Here is a 21005-nt window from a genome sequence, read left to right as displayed (position 1 = left end):
GTAAGGTAAGACAATGCCGTGAGCAAATACATGCCCAACAATTTTTTCAAATTTACTGAATGGACACATACCTACATTATATCTTTACAGACTTAATTAAAAAGAAAAAAACTCAAGTAGTCCCATAACAATTACATAAATCTGCAATGCCTCTCTGGGATAAAGCCTTCAAGATGCCAAAAACACCGTAAAACATCTAGGAGAGAGATGGAGCAGAACCGGTGGCGATTTTAGGAAGATATTTAATATATAACAAAATAATTGTATTACTGTTTTTCAAGGTATTTAAAAAAGAGAACTATTTTGATACTAGGAGAAAGGATACTAGAGGAAGTTCTTTTTAAACAAAAACAAAAATGAAGTATGACATCTATGTACAATTTTAATAAAGGTCCATCAGTGAAACATAGAAAGAAAAAAAAAAACAGAAAAACAGAAAAACCTTTCCTCAAAGGAAAAAAGTAGCCCCAGATGTTGGATCCCGGGTCTCCAGGATCACGCCCTGGGCTGAAGGTCGCACTAAACCGCTGAGCCACCCAGGCTGCCCACCGCCCCCCCCCCTTTTTTTTTTTTTGACAATTGTGAGTCAAATGCAAGCTCTTTCAAGTAATATCAAAGATTAATTGATTCAATATGTGTTTTTTTTAAAGATTTTATCTATTTATTCATGAGAGACACAGAGAGAGAGAGACAGGCAGAGACACAGGCAGAGGGAGAAGCAGTTGGACAAAAAGTAGGTCTGCAAAATTGTCAATATATAGATTAGTCCAATTTTAGACAAACTTTTCCAGACATTAAGATAGAGAGAGGGAAAGCTCCCCAACTCAACTGTGATACCAGAGAAAGGAAAAATACAGGCTTATTTCACTCATAAAGAGATGGGGAGGGGGGAGCAATAGGATATTAATTCCTAAGAAACAACCAGATTGAGTTTCTCTTCAAAAAGAACATGGTTAAATGTGAAAGGAAAAAAAACAATCGTAAATGTAATTCAATGCATCAGAGAGATGTTAGAGACCAACTGAACATTTCCATAGATGTAGGGAAAGAAACATTTAATTAGTTAAATGTTAGCTTATTTTTTTTAATTTAATTAAATTTTAATTTTTTTAATTTTTAATTTAATATTAAATTAGAGATATAAAGGAACTTCCTTAAGCTGAATAATATGGTTTTTTTTTATATAGAAGAAAAACATCATTCTAAGTGAAAAACATTACACAATTTTTAAGTAATTGTTCTTTTTAAGCCCAAGGAGGGGCTTGAACTCGCCCCTCTAAGATAAAGACCTGAGCTGAGATCGAAAGTCAGACACTTGACCCACGGAGCCACCCAGGCACCCCTAGATGTACTTACTTCAAAGTTCAGTGTCCTGGGGACCCCTGGGTGGCTCCGTGGGTAAGTATGTGCCTTCGGCTGACGTCATGTTCCCAGGGCCTTGGGACCAGGCCCTCAGCGGGCTCCTTGCTGAGGGGGAGCCTGCTTCTCCCTCTTCCTCCGCCCTCCCCCCCTCCCCCCCGCACTTGCGCTCTCTCACTCTCTCTCTCAAATAAATAAATAAAATATTTTTAAAAAAAAATTTTTTTTCGATATTATGCAAGAGTGCTATGGCATTGAAGGGCCGGCCAGTGCTGTCAAACAGAAAAGGAAATTAGACCCAAGTACTGAAGGACAGAACTAAAACCTATTTACACATCGCATAATCATTTATACAGAAAAACTAAAATAGGGACGCCCGGGGGGGCCCGGGTTTAGCGCCGCCTTCAGCTCAGGGCGTGACCCTGGGGACCCGGCATCGAGTCCCACACCCGCTGCCTGCGTGGGGCCTGCTCGCCTCCGCCTGTGTCTCTGCCTCTCTCTATGCCACCTCACGAATAAATAAAATCTTCAAAAAAAACAAAAAAACACTAAAATACGGGCAAATTATTTAAAATGGGAAAACTGCAAGTACCTAGGGTAAGACTCACCTGCATTTCTAGATATTTTGTTTCCGTCGTCCAAGAAAAATGGACGCCGTCGTCGCCTCCGGGTAGCAAGCCCCCACCTGGGCCCGGGCAGCCGGGCCCTTTCCTCACAAACCAGCCCCGCGGGAGCGCAGCACGGCTGGCCCGCATGCGCAGAGCGAGGCCGCGCCTCGTCTTGCGCGTCACGTGACAGGCGCTGCGAGCGTGGCGCATGCGCTCTTGTTACTAGTGGGCAAACGTAGGAGGTGGCGGCTCTCCTGGCCAATCTCCTGTTACATCCTTACCCCCTGCTGCCAGCCCCACACACAGCCTGGTGGTAAATCTGGTCCTGTAGGTTATGGGGCTGGGCGCTGTTCCCAGGTGGGCTTGTTCCTCCTGATCAGGAAGCTACGAGCTGTGCCCACCCACCCCCTGCGCATAGGCAGCCGCGGCGGCAGCTCCTGTGTCTGCGGCGCCAGAGACCGAAAGAGGCGGCAGCTACCAAGGAGGAATCACAATTTGAAACAAAGTGCAGTTTACGGTAATATTAGGAAATATGCACCCAGAAATAAGTGTGAGCATCCTGAGACCGCCATGCTGGAGAGGTCTCAGGTAGGCCCCCTGGTAGGCAGCACCGGCCTCACAGGCCTCTCTGCAGAGGCCCCGGACGCAGGCACGAGAGAAGCCTTCGCAGACCAGATGGCCACGACGTCGCCTCAGCGGACACCAACTAGGTACCGCATATTTCCCTTCTCTTCCCTTGCTGCATGGTCACAGCGGGCTGCGAGCTCCATCACCTGAACAAGGTACGTAGCTTAGACGGCACAAATAGTCCCTGAGTCCTACGGGCTCGCACTCCCAAAAGCCTAAGTCACTGCAAGTGGAGTTTTAAAGAGAAAAGCTTGCCCCACACCAGAAGACATTCCCCCGAGACGGGAAGAAAAAGGAAAACCTTGAATCCCAAGCAGTGGAGAACCAGGGCCTGCTCCGCGCATATCTGTGCATTGCACAAGAAGACAACTCACCCGTAACACTCACAGGATGATTAAATCCCAACATATTTGCAGCCATTAAAGTATTTTTTCGTTTATCATAGTGGACCCAGACTTTTTAGCGAACTAAACTATCTTATCTAAAGCAATTTTCCTTGATAAGGTAATAATCAAAGGAACAGTCTTAAAATTATATGATTGCACCCTCTCAGACACATGTTAATTATGAAACAATCATAGAGTAAGGTACAGCTGGCCCTTGGACAAGGGTTTAAGGTACCAACCACTCATTTGAAAATCTACCTATAACTTTTGACTCCCCCAAAACTTAATTACTGTAAGCCTGCTGGTCACCGGAAGCCTTTCAGATAACATAAACTGTCAATTTAACATACAGTTGTGTGCTATATGTGTCATATATGGTATTCTTACAATCAGGTAAGCTAGAAAGAAGAAAATGTTATTTTAAAAACCACAAAAAAGAGAAAATACGTGGTCCATACTATACTGTACTTTTAAAAAGAAAAATCCACTGATAGTGGATCCATATGGTTTAAACTCATGTTGTTCAAGGCAAACCACATAGATATGTGGGGCCCATAAAAAAGTATTGTGTAATCTGTGTTTTATGCATTATTTGAGAGTATTCAATATTGCCGTAGAAGGCCAGAAAAACAAGCCAAATGGATGAAATCCATAAGAAGTGTTTAGCATAATAGCTTATGAAGCATCAGCAAAACATAACACGGCAGTGCCTCCTTTGATTGTGCTTCACTTTATTGCCCTTTGCAGATACTGTGCTTTTTACAAATTGAAGGTTTTGTGGCAACCCTGCATGGAGCAAGTCTATCAGTGCAATTTTTCCAACAGTAATTGCTCGCTTTGTGTCTCTGTGCCACATTCTGATAATTTTTCCAATATTTCAAAATTTTTCATTATTATTATGTTTGCTATTGGTGACCTGCAATTCGTGACTACAACTTGCTGGAAGTTCAGATGATAGTTGCCATTTTTTAGTAATGAAGTATTTTCTTTAAGGTATATACAATGTTTACACTCATGCTCTCTCCCTCTCAAATAAATAAAATCTTAAAAAAAAGAAAAAGAAAACATTAAAAATAATGCATAGTAGAATTTCTAATGAAAAAAAGAGAGTGCTATAAAGCTTTCAAGATAATTCTGACACACATCTACTCAGAAGCAGATTTTTATTTAGGTTCTTTGCACTGCATTTTTCAAAGCATTGAATTCTAGACTTTTTTTTATCATAATTTCTTAGAATTCGATTAGGCTAAAGAAAATTTTAAAGCGTTCATTTTATTTTGTTTTTAATCTGCAAGTTACTTGTCATCATTCATCCTAACATTTACTGAGCGCCCATTATGTGCCAGGCACAGAGCTGGCTCGGAGAAGAATCTTTCCCCAAAATATTAATCAAGACAGCCTTTCATTTTGAGTTCCTCTTACCCGTTTCTCTGATCTACCAGTCTATTTCTCCATAACAGGACTCCTGATTCTAAATTATAAAAGTCCAGAAACTAGTCAGATAAAGGTAATAGTCTCCTTTGATAATAGGAAAGAGGAATGAGATAAAGATGGGGGAAAAAAACAATGCTTTAAATTTTTTTCTTTTTTTTTTTTTTTACAGACTTTATTTATCTTTTAATGAGAGACACAAAGAGAGAGAGAGAAAGGCAGAGACACAGGCAGAGGGAGAAGCAGGCCCCATGCAGGGAGCCTGATGTGGGACTTGATCCCGGGACTCCAGGATCACACCCTGGGCCGAAGGCAGGCGCCAAATCACTGAGCCACCCAGGGATCCCCATGCTTTAAATTTTTATTTTATTTGTTAGTTATAACAAATACATTTTGTAAATATATTAATAATTTTAAAAAGTTTCTTTTACTGGGAGCAATGAAATTAACTATTGTTTTTATAGGTACTTAATACTATACAGAAATTCAAAATTTTTCTTGTGTTCAGTTTATTTTAAAAATAGGCTTTGGAAAAAAAAATAAAAATAGGTTTTGGGATGCCTGGGTGGCCCAGCAGTTGAGCATCTCCTTTGGCTCAGAGCATGATTCTGGTTCAGGGATTGAGTCCCCGCATCAGGCTCCCAGCAGGGAGTCAGCTTCTCTCTCTGCATGTGTCTCTGCCTGTCTTCTCCCTCTGTTTATGTCTCTGCCTCTCTCTCTCTGTGCCTCTCATGAATAATTAAACAAAATCTTTAAAAATAAATAAATAAAAATAAAAATAGGCTTTGTAGGCAATCGTAGCTGCAAACATGACCTCACAAGTAAATGTAGATCCAAACAGAACATTTGGGCCATACTAATCAAATTATCATGCCCATCTTGGATTGGTTGTAACTGTTGAATCATGACACCTGTTTTCCATTCAGTTCACCAAGTCTTATAAGTGTTTCATTATATCTCTTTTCCTAATATCAATCAGTTTTTCTCATAAACTAATCAGATGGTCTTGTATTTTTAACCCACTGAAACTCTCCATTTGGAAGGTTTTCAAATAGTTTAGAGTATTATTTTCCAAGTTTTTTAAGCATGAGAGCTTATTTAGGAGACACAAATAATTTTTGACAACAAAACTTATAGGGATATTTCTAAAACATATTTTACGGGACACATAGGTGGCTCAGTGGTTGAGCATCTGCCTTCAGCCCAGGTCATGATCCCAGGGTCCTGGGACTGAGTCCTGCATCAGGCTCCCCACAGGGAGCTTACTTCTCCCTCTATTTCCTTTCTTTTCTCTTCTTTTCTCAACATATATCTTCCCACGCATAATACCAAATTAAGCAAAACATTGTGACATGCGCCTTATTATACTAACTCAGTAGTCTACCAACAAAAAACCAATGTTCCTCAGTAAAAACATGACATACGAATGTTTGACATTTGAACCTAATTAATACCTATATTAGATACCAGTAATGCTTATTTTAATTTTTAATTAAAGACAAAGTTCTAGAATTTTCTTTCCACATTTAATTGATCATCTTACACATATCGCCAGGTGGGCTCACTCCACCCTGGAGATTTTCAGGAGGTGCAGTTAGTGTCATGACTTCTCCGAGATCCTTCAGCTTAATTTAAGAAACTTCTCTCTTCCCTGAGCACAGATGAATGAAACAAATAATGAAATATTGAACACAAGTATTAAAGCAACTTCCAACATGAAGGACAGTTTGGAGTAGTACAGAAAAGAAAAAGGAAATTCCAATACAAAGGTTATATTTAGCACAAAACCTGTAGTTTTGTTAACAGCCTCTCCAAGTTCAACAGTCGTTTGACATAGCATTAGCATTAATCAATAATTAAGATGCTTATCTAAATAAGAAAAACTTATGTGTCCCAAATGAACACATAAAAGGAACTTAAAAATATACTAAAAGTTATACTTAGGAATCACGCTTTTTTTAACTAGAAGAAATAACTTGTGAGAGTGCCTGGGTGGTTCAGTTGGTTAAGTGGCAACTTTGGCTTGGATCATGATCCCAGGGTCCTGGGTTGGAGCCCCACATCAGGTCCCTGGTCAGTGGGAATCCTGCTTCTCCTTCTCCCTCTGCCCCTCTGCCATCCTCTGCCACCCCGTTAGTGCGCGCTCTCTCTCTCTCTCTCTATCTCGATCTCTCTCTCTCTCTCTCTCTCTCAAATAAATAAATAAATAAAACCTTTTTTAAAAAACAGAAAAACTTGTGTTAATGTAACATCTCTCTGAGTTTAACTCTCCCACATAACTGTCTCCACAAATTTGGTCATTTAATGTCATAATATTATAAACAATCCACCTATTTCATTCAGTTCATTTCACTTTAATTTTTCACAAGTATTGGGTGTTCAAACATTTGATTAGAGAGTGAAGACTCTGCATCACACTGCATAAGACATTATACTGTCCCTGGAATTTAGCATGGAGCGATGGTGGAAATCTGAGATGAGTAAATAGCTCCTGTTTGTATTTACTATTCCTTTTAAGTTTGCTTACCTCGCTAATATTAAATATAAATGAACTCTAACCCCAGATGTCATTTCCAAAAAATAGACGATCTTAAATTCTCCTGATATTTTAGTTGCTCCAGAAAACATGGTGGAGACTATATAAAATATTTAAGGACAGCAAGGACACTAAGTTTCCATCACCTACAGGTCCTCTGATAGACAAACCCCAGGGAGTCAAGAGAGTTAAGAGACTTTTCATAATGAACTCTGAATGTACAATCTGTTCACCGGAAAAATATGAATCTCTATTTGCCTAAGAAAAAAATACACGTAAAAGGATGCCTGCCAATATCTACTCACAACTACCCATTGTTTCAGAAAAGATCACCAGACTTGAAATAAGTTCATCAAAAATTTTTGTATCACCAAGAGAAATCCAGCAAAGGGATTGTGTATAATCACCCATATTTTCCTACAAATTCTCCTTCTTAATCTTCTTTTTAATTTCTAGTTATCAAGAGGACGCTCATATACAGTAGCTGTATAGCAAGAAGGAGCTCCTAACAGGGTAAGTATGTGGATATTTGGAAATATCCATTCTATTTGGAAGGTACCTAAAATTCCTCAGTTTATAATAGAATTCTTAATCAAAGGTATATATAGGAAATGCCAGAAGATTGTAATTGCAAATGATCCAAAAACTGAAATGTGCCCTAAGAAAAAGAGGTGGTGAGACATTTTTTTTTTTTTAAGATTTAAAGTTTTGGGGGCACCTGGCTGGCTCATGTGACTCTTGCTCTTAGGGTCATGAGTTCAAGCACCATGCTAGGTCTAGAGATTACTTAAATATATAATTTTTTTTTAATATATATAAAATTTCAGCAACTGAATGTGTCTGAGAAAAGAGCTTTTGTTGTTTTGTCAAACAGTTCTTTTGGAACAACTCTTGAAACAAAGATGAAATGCAAATCCAAGACCTTACTGTGGTTTAATAAGTCCTGCATTATATCTCACTGCTAGCATTTCTCTAGCTTTATCTCAACCAGTCCTCCTATTGACCACTATCCTCCTGCCACACTGGACTTCTTGAAATTTAGCTGTCTGTCTGCTTCAAACCATCTTCCCATACTCATTATCTAGCTAACTTTACTCACGCTACAAATGTCTTCCCTTTGTATTCCTTACCCCCTTCAATTAGAATTGTCCCATTACATGTCTTCTCATAGCACCTGTACTTCTTCTTTACTGCACTTATCACCATTTCTAATTGGGTATTTATTTGTGTCTTTATTTAATTGCTGCTTGGCTCCCTAATTTGTTCTCTTAGATATGTAAGAATTCTGCTTTGCTCACTATTGGATTCTTCATGCACCACATAATCCTGCCATGTAATAGACTTGTAATAAATTTCCATCCAATTTTCTCTTAAATAAAATTTTCTTCCTAGAATAGCTTAATGTTCTGTAGTGCTCACTAGAACAGGTAATAGAAAGCAAACTAAGTTAGGTTTGTCAAAATAAATGTCATACTGAAAGACCTCCAAAACATCCTGTGGCATTTTTTATCTATGCCAAACATGAAGTGAACAGGAACAAAACACTTTCTTCCTTTAGATGTTTTTTTACTGTGATTTTTTTATTTCCATGATTTATTATCCCTACAAAATAAAAAATTAAATTATTTAACCAAACACTTGCAATAATTAAACATTTATGTAAATATAATCTTCACGTAGCCATTATCTCTCAAAAAATAAATGTTATTTCAAGCTAACTAACTGAACTAATTGAAATATCTGAAGTTAGAAAGTCATGTATAGGACCTCAGTCATTTCTGTGTGCAAAATCTTTAGGATTCAATTTTTTTTAAAAAAAACTTCATTTTAAAAAACTCAGCTTTAAAATGAAATAATGACTATCTTACAGTGTAAAAATAAAAACAAAAAAACTAATGTTTAGTCTATAGTAGAGCCTTATCTCAAAGAGTAGTGCACATTACTCAAATTAAAAATATAAGAGCATTTAAAATATTTGCTTCCTAACCTACCAATCCTTCTCACTCTCAACCTACGCTCCATGGAGAGACATCTATTAGTGTGGGAGGTACTTTGCCAGGCACTAAAAATACAGAGATTTGGGGGTTTTAAGTTCCAATCTAAAGAAGAAACTTACAATCTGGATGTAGGTAGGGGTGGTGTAGGAAAAAGAGTAGATAATACAGTATAGTTTATAGGACTGTATTGAGCATAATGTGAGGGCAATGGAAGGCTTAGGAGCTCTGGCAAAGTTTTAAAAGATGAGTAGAAATTACCTACTCATGGGAGCAACAGGAGGCAGAGAAGCCATTGCAGGTTCCAGGTAAGAGCAACAAACACAGCAAGAGCACGGTGTACTTAGAAAACTGCCAGTCCTTTATGCTGGCATAGCTGGCTTAAAAAAATACATTAGACAGAATGCAGAAAACCTTGCACACTTTAAGAGTTTGGATTTAGTCCTGAAGCTGTGGAAAATAAACAAAGGAGCAACATGAAGGCATTCATATTTTTGGAAGGACATTCTGGTTACAAAGGGAAAGGAGTTGAAGGAAGGATGGAAAGTAGAGTTGAGTTTCAGTTTGGAAAGTATTATATAATACATTTAGAAATGGTGAAAAACTGAACTACAGATGGGGACATAGAATAAGGCAAAAAGACAGGATCAGGAAACCTTAATGAACTGAATAGAAAAGATTTGGTCACTATTATGACTGGTGAATCCTGCTGAAATGTGTGAGGGGAATGTGAAATGAAGAAGAGTTTTGCTAAGTTAAGAGTCAAAAATGACTTTCATATTTTTCCTTTATATTAGTATGTGAATGGTAATGTTATTCAGAAACGGCTATAGAAGGACATGAGGCGGGGTGAGAGAGACACGTTACTAGTTTAGTTTTGCAGATAGTCCCTGTTGGAAATGCGAAGGGAAAATCAAGTGGAAGTAGGACATACAGTTTTGGAGCTCAGAGAGAGATGTGTTGCATAGATAGAGATTTGGGAGGCAATGGCCTAGAGCTGCTGAAGCCCCCACTTGGATGAGATTGCTCAGAGAGACACATACAATAGGAACAAAGGACCCTCCTGAATGCACTGCTTTCTCTTTCAGTTCTCTTTATTTTTTCCCCTTCCTCTGCTGCTGTGCTTTCTTTCCTTTTTTAAAAAATTTTATTTATTTATTTGACAGAGAGAGAGAGAGCACAAGCAGGGGGAGAGGCAGGCAGAGTGATAAGCATTAGCAGACTCCCCACTGAGCAGGGAGCCCAATGTGGGGCTGGATCCCAGGACCCTGGGATCATGACCTGAGCTGAAAACATACTTAAGACAAATTAATTAAGGGCAGGTCCTTAATTAATCTGCCTAATCTACTGAGCCACCCAGCTGCCCTGCTCTATTTTACCCTACACTTCTCTATCCTCTTCTCACAGCTTCCATCTCTCTGTACTTCTTACATAATATCCCATTATGAGGAACTTACTTTTGTTTTAATGATTTCTTAAATATATAAGAACCTTATGTGCCTTGTGTTTAACTTTTAAGTAGGTTCCATGTCCAGCATGGAGTCCACCACAGGGCTTGAACTCATGACTGTGAGATCCAAACCTGAACTGAGATCAAAAATCCAACGCTAAACTGAGCCATCCAGCCACCCTCATTGTGTTTAACTTTTAAAAAGGCTCAAGCAGGGACACCTGGCTGGCTCAGTCAAAAGAGCTTGCAACTCTTGATCTCCAAGTTGTGAGTTTGAGACCCACATTGGGTTTAGCAATTATTTTAAATAAATAGATAAATAAATAAATAAATTTTAATAGTGAGTGAGCATTTCAATTTCTACTTTCTTCTATCTAAAGTTAGCTAGACTAAATTGTACATGATACATCTAAACTAATCTGGGAGAACATAGGAAGAATTGCATAAAATTCTGACTCCAGTATCAGTCTTTAGGTATGATTTTTCATTTTCAACCCAAATAGGAAAATTATGATGCATTTCCTTGTTTGTGTAATATATAGCTATGATCTGCCTGGAAATGTCAGGAATCCTCATAAGATAAAAGGAGTTTTAGTTTATAGACAAGCTTTAATTGCAGGAGGAGAAATGCTCTTTCCAAAAATATCAATGTTTGAATTATTTGAGGTCTTATTTCATGAGTCTTTAAAAAAGAAAATAAAAAGTTGATCTCTGCATTTATTATAAATATTCTTCATCTTCATCATCAAAAGTTTCATTCCTATCATAAATATTGACTTTTCCAAGCTATACCTGTTGAGCAAATAAAAATTTTGCTCCAATCTTGAATCAGTGTGCCTAACAGAATAATTATTTTGGCTTTTTCAGAGAATAGCAATTAAACATGAAAATCATATTCCAAATTCTGTGGGTTCTGAGCATTTGCTTCTCGGTAAGTCCTGTTCATCACAGTGATTCCTCAGCCTTATCCAACTGTAGTAGTGGACAATGACTTGCAATTATCTTTTTAAAATTTTCACTATAGTTTGTCTTTGATTCTAAACACTGTGGTAAAGTGATGCATAATCAATATGTGATTAAAAAATACTGATTTTTGCATGGGCTTAATTAATCAACTATGAAGACAAATAGCAAAAAAAAAATGGGGGGTTACAAAAATTACTTTGGAACAATAGCACTGTTGAAACAAGAATCTAAAGTATCAAGTGACTAAAGCAGAATTTCATTTAGATATATATGCTCTAGTATAATTATTTAAGGAAAAAGCATCTAAGTGTTTTTCTTTTCTTTTCTTCTTCCACTTGTCCTCATTTCATCACATTGACAGTAGTTCAGAATTCAGGAAGAAAGCTGCTGAGGGGGTTCAGGTTTGAAAGTCTGTATGTAGCACATGGGCTAGAAATCATAGTAGAAGCCATGAATCTGATAGACCCTACATCCCAAATGTCTTCCCTAAATGTTCCCAATCCTTCTTCATGCTAACTGCAATCAGGCTCTTCCTTTAGAGCCTGGTTTCCCCTGCACCTTCCTCAAGTAGGGACTGCTTTCTTCCCTCTTCCTCACTTCACTAGACCTGTTGTGATGGCTGACCTCATTGCCTTTGATCACTGCTTCCAGCCTGTTCGTCCCTCCCACATTCTTTTTCTTTGAAGATTTTATCCATTTATTCATGAGAGTCACACAGAGAAGCAGAGACATAAGCAAAGGGAGAAGCAAGCTCCCTGTGGGATCCCGACTCAGGACCCATTCCCAAGGCCCCAGGATCATGACTGACCTGATCCAAAGACAGATGCTCAACCACTGAGCCACCCAGGTGTCTCTTCCCTCCCACATTCTTGAAAATTACTAGCTTTGAATTTCCCATCACCTATTATAGGACCCATGAGCCTGTCCAGCCTTAGTCATCAATTGACCCAGGTTGCTGATCCTCATTCCTCAAGGGTTTTAGCACTTGGCTCATTATCATTCTCTGATGTTATTCCTGTCTCAATTATTGGTAATTTCAGTATCCCCATAGAAAATCCTTCCAAACATCTACCCTCCATTGCTGATCCTACAATCTAGAAAGATCTTATTATCCACCCAACCAACACTTCATTCTTTCCAGGCCTCTCCTGTTTTGTGCACTAAATCCTCTAAGCCTATTTTGTTGTCTAACTTTCCTTTTGTCCTCACTTTTCTCCATAGCCAAATTAGAGTTCATGATCTACCAGTATTAACCCCTCCTTGCTTTTTCTTCTGTCCATATACTTTTTCACTATTCTAGATAACTAGCACCTTTCCCTCTCCTCTACACTTCCAACACCTCTTCCTCCATCCTCTTTCTCAGCTGATGAGTTAATTCCTGTTTCACCAAGAAAATAAAAACAATTAAAAATGAACCTTCACAAGTTCCTATCACCATTAGATATGTAGATATACCATATACTCTCAACCATACCTATATATTTTGAGCAGCCCAAACTCTTGCTAAGGCCAAACTTACCCTTATGCACCAGATCTCATGCCTTTTTGTCTACTGAAGGGCATCACCCCTAAAACCCCCTTTCTCTCCTCCCTTTTCTCACTCTTAACTAGATTATTCTCAACAACATGAAAGTTTGTTCTTCTACTTTAACAAAGAAAACAAAACAAAGAAAACTTCTACCAACTCCCCTCATGTCTCTCCCAGCTTCTGTCCCACTTGTGAAAAATTGTCTGCACCCAGGTGTTCTTTCTCCTCCAACTTTCTCTTACCCTCATTCCAACCAGTCTTTATCTCTACCACCCCAGCTGTTCCATTTGGCAAAGTTAATCACTTTGTCCTAGTTGAATCCCTTTCTTCATTTCCACAAAACCAGTATCCATGTTTTACTCCTACTCATGGCCATTCCTTCTCCTTTGCCTGTTCCTCCTTATCTGCCTGACCTTTAAATGTTACAATGCCTTGAAGTTCAGTCCTTAGACCTCTCCTCTTTTCTATCTACATTATCCTCTAAGTGATTTGAATCCATTTTCGTTGTCTTAAATAATATCTACATGCTGATAACACCAAAATTTAAATTCCCAGCCAGACCTCTTTCATGAATTTCAGAAGTTATATATTTAAACTCCTATTCAGCACCTATACTTGGATGTCCAATAAGCTTCTTTAACTTATATCCAAAACTGAGCTGCTCACTATTCCCCATTTTATCTAAACCCTCCTATAATCTTTCCTATGTTTATTTATGGCAACTACATCTTCCAGTTGCACAGGTCAAAATTTATGGAATTGGGATGGCTGGGTGGGTGGCTCAGTGGTTGAGCATCTGCCTTTGGCTCAGGGAGTGATCCTGGAGTCCTGGGATCGAGTACCACATCGGGCTTGGATCCTGCATGGATCCTGCTTCTTCTTCTGCCTATGTCTCTGCCTCTCTGTGTCTTAATTTTATTTATTTAAATAAATAAAATCTTTTAAAAAGAAAACAAAAATAATGGAATTATCTTTGATTCCTCTTTTTTTCCTTTGTGCCCTTCATCTTTTTCAGAAAATCTTGTGGGAGTTATCCAGAATCAACATCTCACCACCTCTACTACTCCACCCTGATCTGTACCACTATAAACTCACACCTGGCCTATTTCAGGCATTTTCTGACTGGTGTCCTTGCTTTCATCCTTGCTCCACAGTCTCTGGTCAATATAGCCAAGTTACATTATGTCACTGGTCTGATCAAACTTCCCTACCACATTCTGAGAATAAACCAAGGTATTTACAGTGTCCTCCAAAGGTCTATATGATAGCTTCCCCATCTCCCATTACCTCTCTAACCTCATCTCTTACTTTTGCACTTGCTATTCCCTTTCCCTGGAATACTTTCTGCCAAGAATTTACATAGCTTGCTCTCTTGCCACCCTTAAGTCTTTGCTCAAAGGACTTGTATCCTTTCCAGCTACCCAATTTTAATTGGAAATTACCCCATCTCAGGACACCCTTACCATCTTTATTTTACACCATGGCATTTATCATTTCTTAGAAATGATAATTATTATCATTTATATTTATATTATACAAAAAATATTATTATTATTTTGTTTATCCTATTGTCTCTACCACTAAAATATAAACTCTAATAGGCCAGGAATTTATTTATTTTTGTTCATTAATAATACATCATTAGCACTAGCAAATATGTAATAGATATTTATTAAATATTTGACAAATGATTGATAAAGATCACTCAAAGAAAGCATGTAAAATGAGATTAACTCACCCAAATTTCCTTTTCCTTCCTCCTTTCTCTTCATTTATCCTCCAAGTATATTTATTTCTTAATTACCCATGATAGGAATGACACTACATTAAAATTTTACATTAGTTTTTCTTAACTAATGAAAAATTTTAAAGATATTAAAAATAGTCAAAGGTGCTTATGACTTTCTTTTCTAAACTTAATTTAATTCTATTTGGCTTAGTGTCACTCTGAGGTGATTTTTTTAATGAGTTTGCAAAGGAATATAAACACTAATCTTTAATTTAAAAAATTTCTATTCTTGGGATCCCTGGGTGGTACAGCGGTTTGGCGCCTGCCTTTGACCCAGGGTGCGATTCTGGAGACCCAGGATTGAGTCCCACGTCGGGCTTCCAGTGCATGGAGCCTGCTTCTCCCTCTGCCTGTGTCTCTGCCTCTCTCTCTCTCTCTCTCTCTCTCTCTCTCTCTCTGTGTGACTATCATAAATAAATAAAAAAAAAAATTAAAAATTTTCTATTCTTACTTTTCATCCTCAACCCAATATCCAAAGGGATGTAAACACTATCCCTTAATACAAAAATCTACTATTCTTGCTCTTCATCCTCAGATCAATCAAAATTTTTCTCATATTATATTTTATTTAACAAATGTGTTGGACTAAGATTGTATGAAATTTTTTAAAAGCTTTGTAATAGAGAATTGTGGATGACTATAATAATATATATGAGTTCGGTTTTCAAGGTCCAAATATATCAACAGCAACTTCTTTAACTGAAACATATAATAAATAAGAGTTTATTGAATATTGTACTGCTTTTAAGCAATATGATTAATGTATCCTAAATTAAACTTCTTTTTCAGTAAAGAAAGAATAGCTTATTCAAGACTAAGTTATTCAGAGTCTGATATGTATCAAAAATTATAGACTTAAGATGACATGAGAAATAAAAAGATGATTATTTCTTCCGGGAAGTTTAAATTTATTGTAGAATCTTTAGAAGTTTATAATTTAGATAAATATTTAATTTTTTAACATGAGATCCTGATTACTATTATAGAAACAGAAACCAAATTCTACGGAAGAGAGAGAAATTAATTCAAATTGAGGGAATCTTTTAAGATTGTCTGGAAAAACAACATTGAGTACATAATGTGCATGAATGGCCAAAGGTTTCATCTTCATTTGTACCAGTAACAAGATCTTGTCTGTCTCACAAATAGATAAAAAAATAAAGGAGATTCTCACTTGTTTAAATGCATGCCTTGTCTTTTTATGAGCCAGAACCATAACTATTAGGAAAAAAATGTTATTAATTCTTTGAATTTAATATTTTGCAATAGAGATATTAAGTAGAATTGATTTTGCCTATGTCTTTCTTCAGGCCAGTCAGAGTCAAGAAAGGAATAATGGATTCAATCAAAGACGACAGTTGCATTCATCTGGTCGAAATCTAGCTCGATCACAATCTGCTAAAGCCAAGCCTCTTCCAAATTCAAATCCACCAAGATCCATCTTGTCTCAGTATCACCAAAACTTAGCTAGCCAGTCACTAAGCAGATCAACCAATTCAAAGTTACTTCCTCCTAAAAAGCAACTTCCTTTTAAGTCATCTATCCCAAAAAAACTAGCAAAACTACAAACTCATTCAAATAAAGCTAGCCAACCAAAACTAGGTCCAACTGAGAACAGTTCAAAAACTCAAAGTAGGTCTAGGCAGTCACAAGTTTACCAAAATAACTCTATTCAAAAAAGGCCTCATTTCAAGTCAACTATTCACAATAGACCCCACTCATTACATCCTGGTCAATTACGGTACTCTAAAAAACAGCCTCAAAAATCCCAATATCCTCCAAATCCATCTATTAAAAAAGTGATAAAGCCATTCAAATCTCTTTCAAATACAGCTCTTCAGCAAAAACCTCAACTAACGAAGCATAATCCTAATTCACACACTCTACAAAAAGCTAGCCTAAACAAGCCACATCCAAATGAATTTGTTAAAAGAAGAACCAGACAAAGAAAGCCTAATTCAAAAGCACTTGTCCAAAATATACCAAGCCACACCAAAACTCATCTAGAAGCACCTGGTGGAAGAAAACGTATACAGCCGCTCAATCCAAGAAAATGTCTACAACCATCTAGTCAAGGAAGACGTCCACAGTCATCTAATCGAAGACAACACCCACATCCACTTGGTCAAAAGATACCAAATCCACTAATTAAAGTACCCAGACAAGTTAAGCCTTGTATTAGGCCACACATTCAAAACAAACCTGAATCACACCACTATCATCCACATGTACCTCTTTCTCCAGACAACCCATATCCATCTCCCTTCATTCCCAGCCTGAAACCTCAGGTGCAACCAACTAGCAAAGTGGTAAGCACCAGAACCCAAGTCTTAAACACAACTCCGTTTGCTGCCATTGCCACCACAACTCCCCACTACACTCTCAGCTCCAACACAATCTCAGCTACAACCACAAACAAAATATCATCTGATCTCATCTTCAAAAGTACAACTCCTTCTGATATCACAGTTTCCAGTCCTAAAACCCAAGTTCCAGTCACCATTCCATTCACTGCTGCAACCACGTCTAATGCTCCAACTACCGAGATTTCACCTCCCCTTGTTACTGCCACTACTCTTCCTGCCACCATGCAAACAACTCCTTTTACCATACATACCATACTCAAGATGACCACTGAGTCAGGATATGAAACAACAGAACTTCCCTACAGCAGCACTAACCCTGATAATAACTACATATATGAAACTACAGAATCTTATTACTATGATGAATTTGATGTCTCTAATTCTGAAATTACAGCATCCACCTATACCACTCCAAAACCTGCCTCTACCGCCAACGAAATACCAGTTTTCTAAAGTATATTGCTGTTTAACTTCATGATTATGTCTTTTTCTTTAAAATAATTTTCCATAGTATTTAAAAAGACAATAAAAATGAAGCAAGTGAAATTATGAAGTATTTTGTGATTTCATTAGAAAAGAACACTCTAGGGATCCCTGGGTGGTGCAGCGGTTTGGCACCTGTCTTTGGCCCAGGGCGCGATCCTGGAGACCCGGGATCGAATCCCATATCAGGCTCCCGGTGCATGGAGCCTGCTTCTCCCTCCGCCTGTGTCTCTGCCTCTCTCTCTCTCTGTGACTATCATAAATAAATAAAAATTTAAAAAAAAAAAAAGAACACTCTAGTTAGTCATTCTTAACTGTTACCCTCCTTTTCCACCTCCGCCACTGAGTGCTCTGAGTCCACCAAGTGCTCAATGAGAGAATTAGATAATTTAAAGTACAAATAAAAACACTTCTGAATCATCTTTAAGACTGAAAGCTTAGCATTGGGTTGGAGAGGGGGAAGAAATTAGTAGACTTTCAGGGATTTCTTTGAAAATTGTAATTTAATTTGCTCTAGTAGAAAAGGATAAAGGAAATATTGTGACCTGCTTAAAGGTATAGTGGCAGTCAGATTAGTATTGAGTCTTATTCCTCTTCAAATTCTTCATCTATTAAAATGATAATAATGCCTTATCTTATAAAATAGTTGAGAAATTCAAAAGAAATGATGAACCTGACATAGGTATCTGGCACCACTTTAGAGTAACCATTTAGAGTAACCACTAAATGGTTGTTATTGTCAGAAGATCATGTGAAGTTATTCTGTACACCTACACATGAATTGGAACTTTCTCTGCTTTTCATTGCACATTAGCTGAGCACTTGGCAGGCATTCTTCCCGCAGTGGGACAGGTTGTTATTGATCTTGGCTTCTTTAGAACCCATTCATCTGATCTGTCACACCTTGGAAAACCAGGCTACCTTGCTCCATACAAAAAGTCAGGTAGTTCGATTAGGTAGATAGGTTCTTCAGTCCTTATTAGCTCTTGATTTTTATCATTTTCTTTAGTGTGTCTTTCAGAGATTCAATGCAAAATTGGATATTAAAGCAAAATATCACTTAGAGAATTCAGATTATATGAATTTAAGCTTCACTTTTGAGACTTATATTCTATCAAATTTGCCCTCTAGGTTGATTCTGCTTTTGAGGAAGGACAATAAAGTGAAATATTTTGGAAAAGATTTGTGTCATGTTATGTCACATGCTGTGTAAACTGGATGAAATACAGTACAGCAAAAGAAATTTTTCTAAATTTTTACTGAATTTATTTCTGAAAATAGGTGACTAAAATGTCAGTACATACATCAAAAGCACCACCAGGCACTGAAAAAAATCATTGTAGACATCTTTACCTCGTTTCTTCGAAAAATACATGTAAATTCTCCTCTAATTAGAGAGACATTTTTATTTCTGAAGACATGTCTCTCTCCTCTGGGTTATCTGTATTTAAAATGTTCTCTTCTTGGATAGTGCTCATTTAAAGTGGCAAATTATTTTGCTTCCCTTCTAGAGATTGAAGTATTTCTCTTTTTTATGTCAATCAATGAAAGATGTCTAGGACTCCCAAATTATTGATCACCATCTGGGCTTTTATCCCCATATGGATCTATATATGCCATATTAAAACCAGATCTCTCACCCTCCTGTTGGCCTCTGCCTTTCCACTGTGCTCTCTAAACTCAAGTGAAAGTCAGTTGTGAGCACAATACCATGGATTTTCAGTCTCTATTCAGAAAGTTCCTGTCATCCTATTTCCTTAACTGGGACTAGGTTCCTCAAAGTAGACTTCCCAGCCTTGACTACTTTTTTCTCATACCTCCATGAAGCACAGGACCTGGAGATAGGATGTATGGGTACCTCATAGCCATTCCTAGATTATTTCCATTCTTTTTCCCTCAAAAACCCATAATTCCCTTAAAGTGTGTGTCATCAGAGTTTACAAATACTACTCTCCCTTTTTGTAGTTACCTGTTCTGCCTTCAATCACTTCCAGTCACTGAACATTTTACTTCCCAGATCACTAACTTTTTCCCCACCATTGCTTTTTCATGCTTGGTGACTCCAACGATCACATAGGAGATTTGCTTAAAACCTGGCCTCACTTCTTTCACCTCACATCCAATGATTCTTTCCTCCTCCCTTTCCCATGGTTAAACCCTGGGAATCAATTACTGGACCTCTGCCAAATTCCCAGTTCCAAGCTTTCTATTCTGTAATCACCATCTTCTATCTTTCCAGCTCCAGTACTACCAATCTCAATAATTCTTTGGTGTATCTGGCCTTTAATCAACTCACCTCCCCAGCTGGGCCAAGGTCCATCACCTCCCTTCTGTCCCTTTTTCTCTTCTTACATAACTGTAGCCCATTAATATTATATTTTTATTTATACACGCTGAACACCTTCTTTTACGTATATGTATTTTTACATAAAACTCTCACTCTACACAAGCATAAGGTGAACTTCAACATCACTGCATATGCCCTTCTTTTCTAATTCACAAAATTCCAGGCATATATACATTATAACCAGAGTGTGATGAAACATTAGAATAAAGGACCTAAAAAAATAAAATCTATCAAGATATTCCCTTGTGTCTGTAACTTGAACCTGGTGGTTGTACCAGGCTTATTGCTTAATTTCACCAAAGGTAATATGTCCACAAATGTTGCTGACCCATGGATATCAGTCAAAAAACAAGTATAGTTTTAAACAAGAAAATAATGTGGAGAAAATAAGGCTTGGGGTTAATAATTCTACCACCTGAGTGCATTTTAAGCTATAGTATGGGAAGATAGTAAAAGTATTAACCAAACAAGATGAAAAGTAAAGCAAGATTAGAAGAGCGGAAAGAGCACCAAAGCACAAAACAAAGTCTAGAACGAGGAAAATGTCAGAGGAAATTAGCAAGACTGAGGTCAAAGCTGAAGATGAAGAAAGAAGGACAAAAAAAAAAAAAAAAAAAACCGTACACCTTTCAGTAAACCCGACAAATGCGTGGTAGTTCCCTGATGGATACAAGTGCTCGCTTGTGGGAGAGTTTACAAAATTATTTTTAGTATTGATGGTATATCCAAATGGAGATGTTCACAGGAAGCTAAAGAGCTGAAGTTGGAAAGAGAGATAAGGTTTTAGGAAAGAAAATGGAGATTCAATCTGTGTAAAGTACATAAAACCATGAGAACAGATTAGCTCCTTGAGCATTATTTGCAGAACAAAACAGGGATTGTTACTTCATAGTAACTGTTATTTTCTCACTAGCACTTACCAGAATTAGATATATTCTTAATATAATAAAAATATAGTTGTAGATTTTTTGGTATGTTTACTTGCTTTGTCTGTCTCCTTCACCTGTCTATAACCTCCACAAGGACAAAGAACATGTTATTTTCTTCTCTACTACATCCCCAGTGGAGCAGAGCTGAATCTCAAGAAATTTTTGTGGGTAGATAGAATGTAGATAGATGGATCCATGAAGAAACA

At 37.6% G+C, this 21005-nt stretch overlaps 1 protein-coding gene across 1 annotated transcript; it reads left to right on the top strand.

Annotated features, from left to right (window-relative positions):
• Positions 1-2185: 2185 nt before the first annotated feature.
• Positions 2186-17581, top strand: LOC140596086 (uncharacterized). Its single transcript, XM_072743479.1, has 4 exons — positions 2186-2749; positions 7404-7460; positions 11259-11322; positions 15985-17581. Exons 3-4 carry the CDS (start codon positions 11275-11277, stop codon positions 17491-17493), a joined length of 1557 nt encoding a protein of 518 aa, XP_072599580.1. The 5' UTR covers positions 2186-2749; positions 7404-7460; positions 11259-11274; the 3' UTR covers positions 17494-17581.
• The last annotated feature ends 3424 nt before the right edge of the window (positions 17582-21005 follow it).

This window comes from Vulpes vulpes, chromosome 2 (assembly GCF_048418805.1).
Source record: "Vulpes vulpes isolate BD-2025 chromosome 2, VulVul3, whole genome shotgun sequence".
In the NCBI taxonomy this organism is placed as follows: Eukaryota; Metazoa; Chordata; class Mammalia; order Carnivora; family Canidae; genus Vulpes; species Vulpes vulpes.
The sequence above is the reverse complement of the archived record's forward strand: the minus strand, read 5'-3'. Positions and strand labels throughout refer to the sequence as shown.